Source organism: Cebidichthys violaceus, unplaced genomic scaffold, assembly GCF_023349555.1.
Source record: "Cebidichthys violaceus isolate CVI_PGR_0920_01 unplaced genomic scaffold, fCebVio1.0.p SCAF_20, whole genome shotgun sequence".
In the NCBI taxonomy this organism is placed as follows: Eukaryota; Metazoa; Chordata; class Actinopteri; order Perciformes; family Stichaeidae; genus Cebidichthys; species Cebidichthys violaceus.
The window spans coordinates 8266084-8280550 of NW_027176373.1; the positions used below are offsets into that span (position 1 = coordinate 8266084).

The 14467-nt window shown below is 41.3% G+C and overlaps 2 protein-coding genes across 2 annotated transcripts; both read left to right on the forward strand.

Annotated features, from left to right (window-relative positions):
- The first annotated feature begins 9537 nt into the window (after window positions 1-9537).
- On the forward strand, window positions 9538-10509 carry LOC137876728 (olfactory receptor 2A12-like). The gene has a single exon (XM_068716522.1). It carries the CDS (start codon window positions 9538-9540, stop codon window positions 10507-10509), a length of 972 nt encoding a protein of 323 aa, XP_068572623.1.
- Window positions 10510-12266: 1757 nt separating this feature from the next.
- LOC137876729 (olfactory receptor 1f45-like) lies at window positions 12267-13235 on the forward strand. The gene has a single exon (XM_068716523.1). The coding sequence runs from the start codon at window positions 12267-12269 to the stop codon at window positions 13233-13235; it is 969 nt and encodes a 322-aa protein (XP_068572624.1).
- The last annotated feature ends 1232 nt before the right edge of the window (window positions 13236-14467 follow it).

The following is a 14467-nucleotide window of genomic DNA, read 5'->3' on the forward strand; positions in this document are numbered from 1 at the left end:
GACCTTTTCTACACTGGTGTGACAATCCAAGATGCTCTGGAGCTGCATGCCATGCTAGACAGCGTCTCAATGGCCTGTTCTCTGAGTTCACGTGTGCTTCCTTTACTGGAGAAGGCCAATATTGTTTCTCCTGATTCTATCTCTCCCACATCAGTTGTTCTGATTGGATGTGGAGGGTTGAGGACGTGCCCCATCGGAGTATGTGAGCTTCAGATGAAAGTGTTTGACTGTCGCATCTCAGTTCCCACACTCATTGTGGAAGGTCAAAGCGATGACTTGATTCTTGGAAGCAACGTCATTGAACATCTCATTCGGGTGCTGAAGACATCTGGAGATTTCTGGGAGAAAGTGTCACTTTCAGATCAAGCGTCTAGTGATGAGGAGGCCCTGTTGCAGCTGTTGGCCACTGTGGAGAAATGGAGGGGTGGTGAGATTCCTGACAAGGTGGGTCCTGTTAAACTTAAACATGCTATGACCCTGGAGCCTTTGAAAGAACATTCGGTGTGGGGTCGTCTGCCTAGCCATAAGTGCCTCTTGGCTGGCAGCACAGTCATTGTGGAGCCAAGTGATTCACGCACAGTGTCTAGAACAGTTATGGTGAGACGGATTGTAACGGCATGGTGGGGGGATGGATGGGTTCCAGTGAGAGTCATTAACCCTTCCAATAAGCCAGTGACTTTGAAACGCAACTGCAAGATTGCTGACATGTCTCCCTGTGTGGTACTTGAGGACTTTGACACTGACTACTTGTATGTGAATGACCAAACTGACAACGTGAAATGCAATGTGACTAAGACTGTTGACCAAGCTGACATCGGCAGTGAGAAGAGCCTGACTGTTGGCTCAGAGCATTCTACACACAGATCTGGCAGCTCTGTGCTCCACGAGTTATGACTTCAGGACATTGACATTGACTCAAGTGACCTGTCCCCATTCTGGAAGGTGAAGCTGGTTGATCTGTTGGCCAAGTATGAGTCCATCTTTTCCCGTCACAGTTTGGACTGTGGAAAGGCCAAAGACTTTGTCCACCGGATTCGACTGAGTGATAGCAGACCCTTCAGACTGCCTTATTGTCGTCTGTCTCCTTCACACTATGAGAAGTTGAGAATGTCTTTGAATGAAATGGAGGAACAAGAGATCATAAGGAAGTCTACAAGTGAAGAACGGAGATCTGCGGCTTTGCACAGACATTTGCGTTGGCTGAACTCACGCACTGTGAAGGATACATATCCCTTCCCGCACCAGGCAGACGCTTTGGTTGCTCTTGCGGAGAACGCTTTCTTCTCAACCATGGACTTGACCTCTGGATACTACAATGTGGAGGTCCATGAGGAGGATAAGAAGTTCACCGCATTCACGTCTCCTTTTGGACTGCACAAATACAACAGGCTTCCACAGGGATTTTCCTTCCTTGGTATGGTTGGCTTTTACCAAAAGTTCTTTGAAGGATACTCGAATATCAGCAAGCCTCTCTTTGCCTTGACATCTGGTGTGAAGAAGCCACAATATGCCAAAGGTAAAAAGAGCCCACCTATGGCTAGGAAGTTAACTTTGGCTGACTGGACTCCGGAATGCAGTGACGCTTTCATTAAGCTGAAACAGGCTCTGCTGGATAATGCCACCTTGGCTCATCCTGACTTCAGTATGCCTTTCCTGTTGTCTGTTGATGCCTCATCCAATGGCCTTGGTACTGTGTTGTCTCAACTGGCTGAGGGCAATGACATCGCACGACCAGTGGCATTCGCCAGCAAAACTCTCAACTACGTCCAGTCACACTATCCAGCTCACAAGCTGGAGTTTCTAGCGCTCAAATGGGCTGTTTGTGATAAGTTCAGCCACTGGTTGAAAGGTCCCACATTCACTGCATGGACTCATAACAACCCACTGACCTACATTCTCAGTAAGCCGAAGCTTGATGCCTGAGAGCAGAGATGGGTGGCTAAGCTTGCTCCATATGACTTTCAGATCAAGTACATTCCCGGACCTAAGAATGTGGTTGCTGATGTCCTCAGCCGCGAGCCTTTTGTACAGCCAAGTTTGCTGCATCGCCTGAAAAGAGTCCCTTGTGGCGCACTACTGGAGGAAGCAAGCACCTTGAATTGTGACCGGGTGCAGGATGCTTTTCGTCAGTCCTGTGACCCTTCAGCCATGTTGCAGATGCATCATCACCCCACTGTGGACTCCAAGGATCCAGAGGGACAATCCCAAGATACCTGCATCTCCCCGCAGGCAGTGTCTGCTGTGCTGGAGCATTCTCTGGACCAAGAGTGCTTACCACACAAGGCCTTCCTCTTGCACTTGTTCAGTCTATTCAACCACTTGTTGACTCCATCCTTATCCTCTTAGCTAAATCCAGAGACTCACAGTTGACATTTTGACCGTCCACTCCTTCCTGCACAAAGTTACAACCTCCCGCTCCCATGCAATTTTAATTCCAAAGCAGAGCGCTACACACACACACACACACACACACACACACACACACACACACACACACACACACACTCACACACTGCCACGCTGTCGCACATAAATGCAACGTTTCATCTCACAGGAAATAGTTTACAACTCTTTCAAAACACTTATTCTTAACGCAACATGCTAATAACATGGGGTATCGTACCATTTTTAAAGGCAGGCTATTGCAATACCTTTATTGTAACGGTATACTGTGCAACACTAGCCAGAGGTATAAGTCAAATCCGTAGAAATCTGTTCCAGTTACAGCCAGCTCATGTGCAGGTTAGCTGAGAAGCATGCTAAATGTTTGCATGAGTGCAATAAGTATATCACACTGAAAAGGAGTTTGTCTGATGCTGAGTGGCTGATGGACACATGGGATCAGACTTTGACCTTATTTGACGTGAAGTCAGAGGAGGATTTGTCAGCCACTATTGTCAAAACATTTAAAGCTCGACAGAGCTTCATCATCACACACAGAACAATAGATCAGTGAGAACCGACACACCCAGGAGGACACAAATTTTACAATGAATTTATTCAACTCAGCTCTCGGGAAAAACATCACTTTTGTGCGTTCTGCATATTTCGTAATAATTTTTTTTTCTGGCATCCTAAATATCAAGTATTACTATGTCTTCCTCTGTTTTGTGTATATTGTTTCAGTTCTTGGAAACACAACTGTGATGGCAGTAATATACTTGGATCATAATCTAAGAACTCCAAAATATATTGCAGTTTTTAATCTAGCATTTGTGGACCTGTTTGGTAGCTCTGCTCTGATGCCGAAGGTTCTTGACATCTTTCTGTTTAACCATCGCTACATCCCCTACAACGACTGCTTGACATTCCTTTTTTTCTGCTACACCTGCCTTTCCATGCAGGTTCTTATTAATCTGGTTGCACTTTCCTATGACAGACTAATAGCCATCATCCACCCTCTGCACTGTCAAGTGAAGGTGACCCACAGGTTCATGGTGTCTTTGATTGCCTCTTTCTGGGTCTTTGTTTTTACTATTGTTCTTATTTCAGTTGGCCTTCTCACAAGACTTTCATTCTGTAACTCTGTGGTTATCAACAACTATTTCTGTGACCATGGCCAGATATACAAGCTGGCCTGCAATGACTACACACCCAGCTATGTCTTTGTTATGTTCTTAATAGCTCTAATTCTTTGGCTTCCACTGGCATTTATCTTGTTAAGTTATTTATGTATTGGTTATGCTTTGTCTAAAGTGGCCACAGCTCAGGAAAGATACAGGGCCTTTAAAACCTGCACAGCTCATCTTTCATTAGTGGCAATCTATTTCCTCCCAATATTAATCACATTTACCCTGATGGAAAATATACACCCGAATGCCAGGATCATAAACCTGTCTCTGACCTCTGTTTTTCCTCCCATGCTGAACCCAATCATTTATGTTCTGCAGACACAAGAAATCAAAGTATCAGTGAAAAGGTTATTAAGAATCAGAGGGAAATCTAAAATAACAACGAATAAATGAACCATGATGTGACGATTTGTCTGTGCTGTACACCATCTCGTTGGGTTTTATTTGCTATAAATTTGCCTTCTTAAATAGTATACTTGTCCTTTCTAACATCACTTAAGTTGAGTATTAATTACATTTTTGGCATTATTTGCAATATGGTATAATGGATGTTATAAATAATAGATATATTTTGTAATGTCACCCAAATGTCAAAAATGTATTAGTTAAGAATGACTGAATTTACAATAATTTAAAATAAAAAGGACCTTACAATAATAACTTCCATTCTTCTTTTACAGAGTCTTCTTGTGATCGTTGCTAGAGTGTGACCTTGCAGTTGTTTTTTTAATTGTTTTTATTTTGCTCTGCTGATTATTTTGGAGCATGTGATGCAAGACACATTTTCGTGTGTGAACCGAGTTTTATCTTCTCTGAAAGAACTGTAAAGTAATATTGTCGTTTCTGCTTGTGCCAGAACTGCAAGAACCAGTGAAGTTGCTGATAACGCGTTTCTTACTTTTTCTCTAACGTGACAAAATACAGGAGTTGTACATATAGTTGTTCAATATGTACATATTGACAGACACAATCGACAGGCATGTAGACAATAATATGAAGCAGTTACAATGATGTATGTATGTGACGATATGATAAGTATCCGGGAATAGAGATTTGATTAGATTAAGTAGTGTATGTTTAGGTAATGTGTGTGTGCATGTTTAGATGTTTTTTAGGAAAAGCAGTGATATGTATCCGTGTTAAGTGAACCTGGACAGGCTGGTATGTGGGGTCAGGAGTAGGCTATGGGATGTGTGGTGGAGAGAAAGAACAAGACATATTCTTAATTTTATGGTGAGAATAATTATATGATGTAACAGCAAAATCATAATAATATAAAGAAAGAAAATTGTTAAATAATTGTTGATCGAAAAGGAGCATGTTTGAGTTATCAGCAAATATGAAAAACTAAATGATTGACATCAATAGAATTATTAATAATAATAAGAAAAAAAAGCAATTTCAGGATATTTCTTTTCAGAAATCATGTAGATACGAGCTTTCCAGCTCTCCCAGACCATAGAACTATATGTTGAAGGTCTCTAAACAAATTTTTACTTTGATAAAGTGAAGCTTTATCTAGTACATCTTGATCTAGTACAGAGAGGTCAGACGAGGTCAACCAAAATGTAACCTTGTTCCATTGTAATTTTATATACTATATAATTATATATTTCACTTATTTTATCACCAATAGTGTTCAATCTATCCAAATGCAGCAGTTTAGCATCATTTTGAGAGCCTGGATCCAATAAACCTTCCATAGACGCGTCACAGCCTGCTCTGTTGAGACAACCCAACGTGACTTTGGGTGACAGAATCCGTTAGCCAATCAGAATAAAAAAACTACCTGAGTGTCAAATTTCTAAAATCCAATTTGCTGAGACGTATAACCCTCCCCCTTCAGCTAGCATGCAAAGTACTATTTCACATTCAGAGTAAACAGTGAAGGTTTTGAGTTAAAGCGCCGACCACATATCCAGCTATTGTCACAATACACATGCACCAAGTTGTCACAGTTCAGCTCCACACCCACCTCACTCTACTTGTCAGCCACTCCCTCCTCATCAGTTTAACTCCCTTCACCTGTTCACTCTGTTATAGACTCGTGTCTCTCAGACTACATCCATACTACTCCGTTTTCGTTTGGAAACAGAGTTTTAAAATGAAAACGATCTCCGTCCACACGGCGTTTCAGCCATTGTTTTTGAAATGCTCTTCGTCCATACCACACCCCTGGAAACGAATATCACGTGACTCTTCACGTACACTGGGCATGCGCCGATGCAACCAGGAAATAGATTGTCGTATTTTGTAACTAAGCAACCAGAGTAATAAAGTAGTCTTTAATAATCCTAAGTACGTGTTTGATACTTAAGATTCTCTAAAATCTTCCTCTATAAACTCAAACAGATACAGTTCGTGGAAAGTTTTATAAGTTTTATTTTTCAGACTTAATATTAGTTACAGCGCTGCGGGTCTCTCTCTCTCTCTCCCTCTCTCTCTCTCACACTGCTCACTGATCGCTTCAATAACAGCTGGTTCCTCCACAGACATGCAGACTTTAACTGGACAACAGCTGCTAGTAGAAACAACAAGGTCAGCAATGCCTGTAATCAGTTGTCCATGTTAAATTAACCTGGTAGTCGATCGCGGGTGTCTACGTCATCGTTTCCAAACGTATGCGTTTACGTCCGTCCAGACAAATATGCTACCCGGAGTCTCCAAACATATCCGTCTTCGGGAGCGTTTCTAAAGTCCTCCGTTTTCGGTGCACGAAAACGCCGGCGTAGTGTGGATGCTCAGTGTAAACATAGCAAAACATATGCTTTTTCAAATAGAAACAGAGTAGTGTGGATGTAGCATCAGACACACATTGCCAGATTGTTCTTTGTTTTTCAATGCCAGACTCTCCAGCGCTCTATCACATACTGATTTCCTGTTATTGACCCTGCCTGCCCCTGATCTACCCATCTTGCCTGACTCCCGGTAAACCCACCAGCCTTCTGATCCTGATTTGGATTAATTATGCCTGCTGTATCTGCTGCTCTGCCAAGGACTTTGTGTATCATTCTGTACCTGTTAAGTTTATAATAAAAGCTAACGGTTCCTGGAATCTTGTGTGCTGCATTTGGCTCCATATACAATCCGTTACAGTACAATCTGGCCAGTCATGTACCCAGCACACACCTCTTCACCACAGTCCCGTTTCGAGAGGATCGAGGGGATCCTCCAGTAGCATGAGGCGCTGATGGCCTACACCGCTGCTGAGACACATCAGTCGGTAGCAGCCCACGAGCAGGCATTGGCTGCGTTGACCGCTCAGGTTCAACAGCTAACAGCAGTCTTGCATCTCTGCCTCCACATCACCCCAACGATTATGCCATTGACATGCAACCAGGCACCACTCCACCCAGGGGTCGCCTGTATTCCTTGTCTGCACCTGAAAGAGAGGCCATTGAGGCGTACATAAATTCCTCTCTAGCTGCTGGGATCATCTGTCCCTCTTCTTCACCTGCTGGTGCAGGGTTCTTCTTCGTAGGGAAGAAGGACAAGTCACTGAGGCCTTGCATTGACTACAGGGGCCTCAACGACATTACCATTAAGAACCACTACCCACTCCCACTCATCACTTCTGCCTTTGAGTTGCTGCGGGGAGCCACCATCTTTACCAAGCTACACCTGCGCGACGCCTATCACTTGGTCCGAATCCGGGAGGGTGACGAGTGGAAGACGGCTTTCAACACCCCCACTGGACATTACGGGTGCCTGGTTATGCCCTTCGGCCTCACCAATGCCCCAGCCGTCTTCAAGGCCCTGGTGAATGATGTGCTGAGAGACATGTTAAACAGGCGTGTGTTCGTCGACCTGGACGCCGTTCTGATTTTCTCCAGGTCCCGAGAGGAGCACATTGACCATGTTCAAGCAGTCCTTCAACGCCTCCTTAAGAATTCTCTGTTCGTTAAGGCAGAGATGTGTGAATTCCACTCCTCATCTGTCTCCTTCCTGGGGTACATCGTGGGACAGGGGATTATGCAGATGGACCCTGCCAAGGTGTCAGCTGTTACGTCCTGGCCCGTCCCTGACTCACTTAAACAGCTGCAACAATTCCTGGGGTTTGCTAACTTCTACCGGAGGTTCATCCGCAGCTATAGCACCGTGGCTGCCCCACTCACGGCCCTTACCTTATCCTCCAAATCCCTGACCCTGAGAGACAGTTTGTTGTGGAGGTGGATGCCTCCGATGTTGGGGTGGGAGCCATCCTATCCCAGCGGGCTGCCAACGACCAGAAGCTCCACCCCTGCGCCTTCTTTTCTAGGCGGCTCTTACCAACTGAAAGGAACTATGACATTGGTAGCCCTTGAAGAGTGGCGCCACTGGCTTGAGGGGACCAGTCTGCCCTTTTTGGTATGGACTGATCACAAGAACCTTGAGTACATCCAGTCCTCCAGAAGACTGAACTCTCAATAAGCAAGATGGTCCCTGTTCTTTACCCGATTCAACTTTTGACCCGCAACGTCAAGCCTGACGCCTTGTCCCGCCAGTTTGTGGAGAAGGGGGATTCCACCCCTGGCAATGACAATATCCTTCTTGGTTGCTTCGATCACCTGGGAGGTAGAGGAGAGAGTCAAGGCTGCCCTGGAGGACCAGCCCGGTCCTAGCTCCTGCCCTCCTGTTCGTCCCTCAGACCCTGAGGTCCAATGTCCTCCAGTGGGCCCACAGCTCCAGACTCACTTGCCACCCCGGGAGCCAGCGTACCAGTGAGGTCCTCCAGCAGAGGTTCTGGTGGGCTACTCTGGAGAAAGACACCTGAGAGTTTGTGAAAGAGGATGGAAAAAAAGAAAAAGGAGGGGGGAACACTCAAAGCTAGGCAGAGCCTCACCGCAGCCATGGAATACGGAAACTGTTAACTTATTATGTAGAAACTGTCAGTTATGGTCTTTTAAATTATAAAGTCACAGCTATAACAATACAGTAACTTAGAACAAAACAAACAAGGTAATACAAACACAATGACCTTACTAGGCCCAGACACCAAGTAAGCGCTTACTGTGAGATGGCTTTATAATGGTCGATGTGGTCCTTCCGAGTTTCTTGGTTAGACTCAGGCTGCGCAACTCCTGCTGTGCGTGATAAACCTCTGTATTCATGGAGAGGCTCCTTCGGAAGTCAAGGGGATTCTCGTCCTTACAATCGGCACAAAGTCGACTTGATTGGAAAGAGAATGTGTCCTTCTCTTTCCCTGAAGAATGCGTTTTCTTACTTCTGCAGGCAAGTTGTCCGCTTCTCTTTTTCCAGGATGCGAAAAAAAACAAAAAACAAACAAGTCTATTCATCCAGCGAATTTAAGACTTTTGACCGAGGACTTTCTTTTAAAAGCAGCAATGTTGTGTTCTGGCCTCCTTGCAAGCGAATTGAATCGCGTGGAATGGCCGAGTTTTCTTTTAAAAACAGCCAAGCTATGTTTCTGTGCCCTATTATCAACCCAAAGCAGTCATTTGGCTGAACAAGCAGGCCTAAGTCAGATCCTTTTGTTACAGAGCACATGGTGACTACAACTCTTTCAAAACACTGTCATTCTTAAAGCACCATACCAATAAAATGGGGTATCGTACCGTTTTTTAAAGGCAGGCTATTGCACAACCTTGCTTTTAAGGTTATACTGTGCACTAGCACTAGCCAGAGGTATAAGTTAAATCAGTAGAAATCTGTTCCAGTGGGACTGATTTCAGATTTCAGGTTAGCTGAGAAGCATGCTAAATGTTTGCATGAGTGCAATAAGTATATCAGACTGAAAAGGAGTTTGTCTGAAGCTGAGTGGCTGATGGACACATGGGATCAGACTTTGACCTTATTTGTCGTGAAGTCAGAGGAGGATTTGTCAGCCACTCTTGTCGAAAACATTTAAAGCTTGACAGAGCTTCACAAACAGAACAATAAATCAGTGAGAACTGACACGCCCAAGAGGACGCTTATCTACATCAAAAACTGCACTGTGGACAGAAAAGGCTTGACAAGTTTTACAATGAATTTATTCAACTCAGCTCTCAAGAAAAACATCACTTTTGTGCATCCTGCATATTTCGTAATAAGTGGTTTTTCTGGCATACCTAATATCAAGTATTACTATGTCTTCCTCTGTTTTGTGTATATTGTTTCAGTGCTTGGAAACACAGCTGTGATGGCTGTAATATACTTGGATCATAATCTGAGAACTCCAAAATATATTGCAGTTTTTCATCTAGCATTTGTGGACCTGTTTGGTAGCTCTGCTCTGATGCCAAAGGTTCTTGACATCTTTCTGTTTAACCATCGCTACATCCCCTACAACGACTGCTTGACATTCTTTTTTTTCTGCTACACCTGCCTTGACATGCAGGTTCTTAATCTGGTTGCACTCTCCTATGACAGACTAATAGCCATCATCCACCCTCTGCACTATCAAGTGAAGGTGACCCACAGGTTCATGCTGTCTTTGATTGCCTCTTTCTGGGTCTTTGTCGTTACTATTGTTCTTATTGCAGTTGGCCTTCTCACGAGACTTTCCTTCTGTAACTCTGTGGTTATTAACAGCTATTTCTGTGACCATGGCCAGATATTCAGGCTGGCCTGCAATGACTACACACCCAGCTATGTCTTTGGTATGTTCTCGATAGCTCTAATTCTTTGGTTTCCACTGGCATTTATCTTGTTAAGTTATCTATGTATTGGTTATGCTTTGTCTAAAGTGGCCACAGCTCAGGAAAGATACAGGGCCTTTAAAACCTGCACAGCTCATCTTTCATTAGTGGCAATCTATTTCCTCCCAATATTAATCACATTTACCCTGATGGAAAATATACACCCGAATGCCAGGATCATAAACCTGTCTCTGACCTCTGTTTTTCCTCCCATGCTGAACCCAATCATTTATGTTCTGCAGACACAAGAAATCAAAGTATCAGTGAAAAGGTTATTAAGAATCAGAGGGAAATCTAAAATAACAACGAATAAATGAACCATGATGTGACGATTTGTCTGTGCTGTACACCATCTCGTTGGGTTTTATTTGCTATAAATTTGCCTTCTTAAATAATATAATTGTCCTTTCTAACATCACTTAAGTTGAGTATTAATTAAATTTTTGGCATTATTTGCAATATGGTATAATGGATGTTATAAATAATAGATATATTTTGTAATGTCACCCAAATGTCAAAAATGTATTAGTTAAGAATGACTGAATTTACAATAATTTAAAATAAAAAGGACCTTACAATAATAACTTCCATTCTTCTTTTACAGAGTATTCTTGTGATCGTTAATAGAGGGTGACCTTGCAGTTGTTTTTTTAATTGTTTTTATGTTGCTCTGCTGATTATTTGGAGCATGTGATGCAAGACACATTTTCGTGTGTGAACCGAGTTTTATCTTCTCTGAAAGAACTGTACAGTAATATTGTCGTTTCTGCTTGTGCCAGAACTGCAAGAACCAGTGAAGTTGCTGATAACGTGTTTCTTACTTTTTCTCTAATGTGTCAAAATACAGGAGTTACATATGTACATATTGACAGACACAATCGACAGGCATGTAGACAATATGAAGCAGTTACAATGATGTATGTATGTGATGATATGATAAGTATCCGGGAATAGAGATTTGATTAGATTAAGTAGTGTATGTATAGGTAATGTGTGTGTGCATGTTTAGATGTTTTTTAGGAAAAGCAGTGATATGTATCCATGTTAAGTGAACCTGGACAGGCTGGTATGTGGGGTCAGGAGTAGGCTATGGGATGTGTGGTGGAGAGAAAGAACAAGACATATTCTTAATTTTATGGTGAGAATAATTATATGATGTAACAGCAAAATCATAATAATATATAAAAAACTAATTGTTAAATAATAATATACTATCATTATATAATAAATTGAGATATAAAATATAAATTACTATACAATAACATGTTATATAATATTAAGGTCACAATAATTAACATTACACATTTAAACAGCAGTGAGGAGTGAGGCCAGGCCGGAGCCTTGAAGAGGCAAAGTGTTAAAAAGTACAGAAAAGGTAACTGATAATGTTGGAAATCATCAATAATACGGCCTTTAATAATTTAGCACCCATCCCTGTTTAACACCTGGTGTCCGTACCCATCCCCATTATTCGCTAACTGTGTCTGTCTCCTGTTTGTTGCTGGGTAGGTGGTGTTCAGTGGGTTTTTTAATATTGCGGAAAAAATTAGTTAGGAGATCGTTGAGAGTGAACCAAAACAGTAAAGTTGTGGCCAGACAGCTAAACAATGAGCTGAAACTCTTAGCAGTTTCAGGTGATATTTATCTGTAGGTTCATCACTATGAGAGACTCCTTTCTTATTGTTATTAATAGATCACTATTATAAAAAATATTGATGACATAAGAGAAAACTAACTAACTAAAACTAATAACTCACTGAAATACTATACCAAATATAAAATAAAGTGCGTCATACAGTAGATACTCTATAGATTTGCGAAAGTAAATTGGAGTCAGTAACATGGATTCAATTTGGCGTGATGTCTGATGATGAGTTGCTTACATACAATAGACACAGGGGAGAAGACATTGACAAAAATACAGAGGAGGACAGCTTCTCTTCGTAGCCACTCCTGTCAAAACAGTTAAAGCTTGACAGAGCTCTGTTACCACAAAGAGAGACGCAACACAGTGCTAATACTGAAGCACAGAAGAGGACGCTACATAAACCTCTGCAGTGTGGATAGTTTGACAATGAATTTATTTAACTCAGCTCTCGGGAACAACATCACGTTTGTGCGTCCTGCCTACTTCATAATAAGTGGTTTATCCGGCATCCAAGAAATTAAGTATTACTATGTCTTCCTCTGTTTTGTGTATATTGTTTCAGTGCTTGGAAACACAGCTGTGATGGCCGTAATATACTTGGATTATAATCTGAGAACTCCAAAATATATTGCAGTTTTTAATCTAGCATTTGTGGACCTGTTTGGTAGCTCTGCTCTGATGCCGAAGCTTCTTGACATATTTCTGTTTAACCATCGCTACATCCCCTACAACGACTGCTTGACATTCCTTTTTTTCTGCTACACCTGCCTTTCCATGCAGTCATTTAATCTGGTTGCACTCTCCTATGACAGACTAATAGCCATCATCCACCCTCTGCACTATCAAGTGAAAGTGACCCACAGGTTCATGCTGTCTTTGATTGCCTCTTTCTGGGTCTTTGTTATAATTGCTGTACTTATTGCAGTTGGCCTTCTCACAAGACTTTCCTTCTGTAAGTCTGTGGTTATTAACAGCTATTTCTGTGACCATGGCCAGATATACAGGCTTGCATGCAACGACCATTTCCCCAATTATATCATTAGTTGTCTGTTCCCTGTAATTATTTTTTGGCTTCCATTCCTTTTTATCTTGTTAAGTTACCTATATATTGGCTGCACTTTGGCTAAAGTGGCGACTGTTCAAGAAGGTATCAAGGCCTTTAAAACCTGCATAGCTCATCTCTCATTGGTGGCAATATATTTCATTCCAGTGTTAATCACATTTACTCTGATGGAAAAAATACATCCAAATGCCAGGATCATGAACCTGTCTTTGACCTCTATTTTTCCTCCCATGCTGAACCCAATCATTTATGTTCTGCAGACACAAGAAATCAAACAATCTGTCAAAAGGTTGTTGAAAATCAGAGGGAAATCCAAAATCATAAAGAAATGAACCATAATGTGACAATTTGCCTCTGTTATACACCATCTCTTTGAGTGTTTTATTTGCTGTAAAGTTGCCAATGGTGGAATTATCCTTTCTAACATCATGCAATTTTTTGGGAAATTGACTATGAATTAATTTACTAATAATCAAGGTAATCAACACAAAAAAATCCACTCTGTCCTGTACAAAGTTTTCAAAAGTAATAGTAGAAGAAAGATGAAAGAATAGGTAAATATCTGAGAAAAATCAAAGTGAATTAAATACAATTTTATCTTTGTCTTAAATGTATGCTGATAGTTATTTAAAAGCAAAATGTCTAGTTAGTTCTTTGTTTTCATTTTTTTGTGAAAGAGGTTATAGAATAAAAAAGCAGCCTACACTGAAATTTGTTCTCTACAACAACAGCATTTTGTGAGCAGATATAAAGTCTGGAGAAAAAGTTAAATCTTACAAAGAAATGTTTATTTGCCTTCTTTAAATCAATAATTGAACCAACAAGTTATTGTTTTACAACACTTTTGTGTCTCTATGTATGCCACTTTGTTGGAGTATGCATTCTACTTTGTATCTGGAAGTTTATTTGTGTATTCAATTTAACATCTTTGGTGTTGATATATATATATATATATATATATGTAGAATTCTGATATAATCAGAATTTTGTATTTTTAAAATCAGTGATAACTTGGTTATTTTATGTTACAATTGTTTTGTTGGTACTCTGCATCACTGATGAGTGTTCTTTCTAAAACGTAATTTAGTATCTTTTACTGACCTGTAATAAAACAAAATTAAGAGTCTACAAACATGCTTCCGGCTCTGTGAGACTGTACATCAGCATGATGCTTTGAGCTCTAAGCTAACATATTTTTTTTATTGAAAATATAAAAGTTAAAAATAAAAAAAACCTCACTTTATCAGCTTTTTACGACTTATCTGTGGGTATGAGCAGAAAGAGAGAGTGAGGTGTCTGTGTGTATAGCGTACACTGGACGACGTGTCTCCACTTCCTCCCACTGTACAATAGTGAAGCCAAAATATAGCAGTTCATTTTGAGATTTTAATCTATTACACAGACTTGTGATGGTTAAAGTCCGGTCTCTTGTACAATTCTGCGACTACTTCACCCAGAGCTGTAAATCACAGCTTACAGTCATGACGTCTCACCCCCTTTTATAGCATCAAATACTTAATTTATACCACACTTATTAGAAAAATGAACATGTGAACATACATCA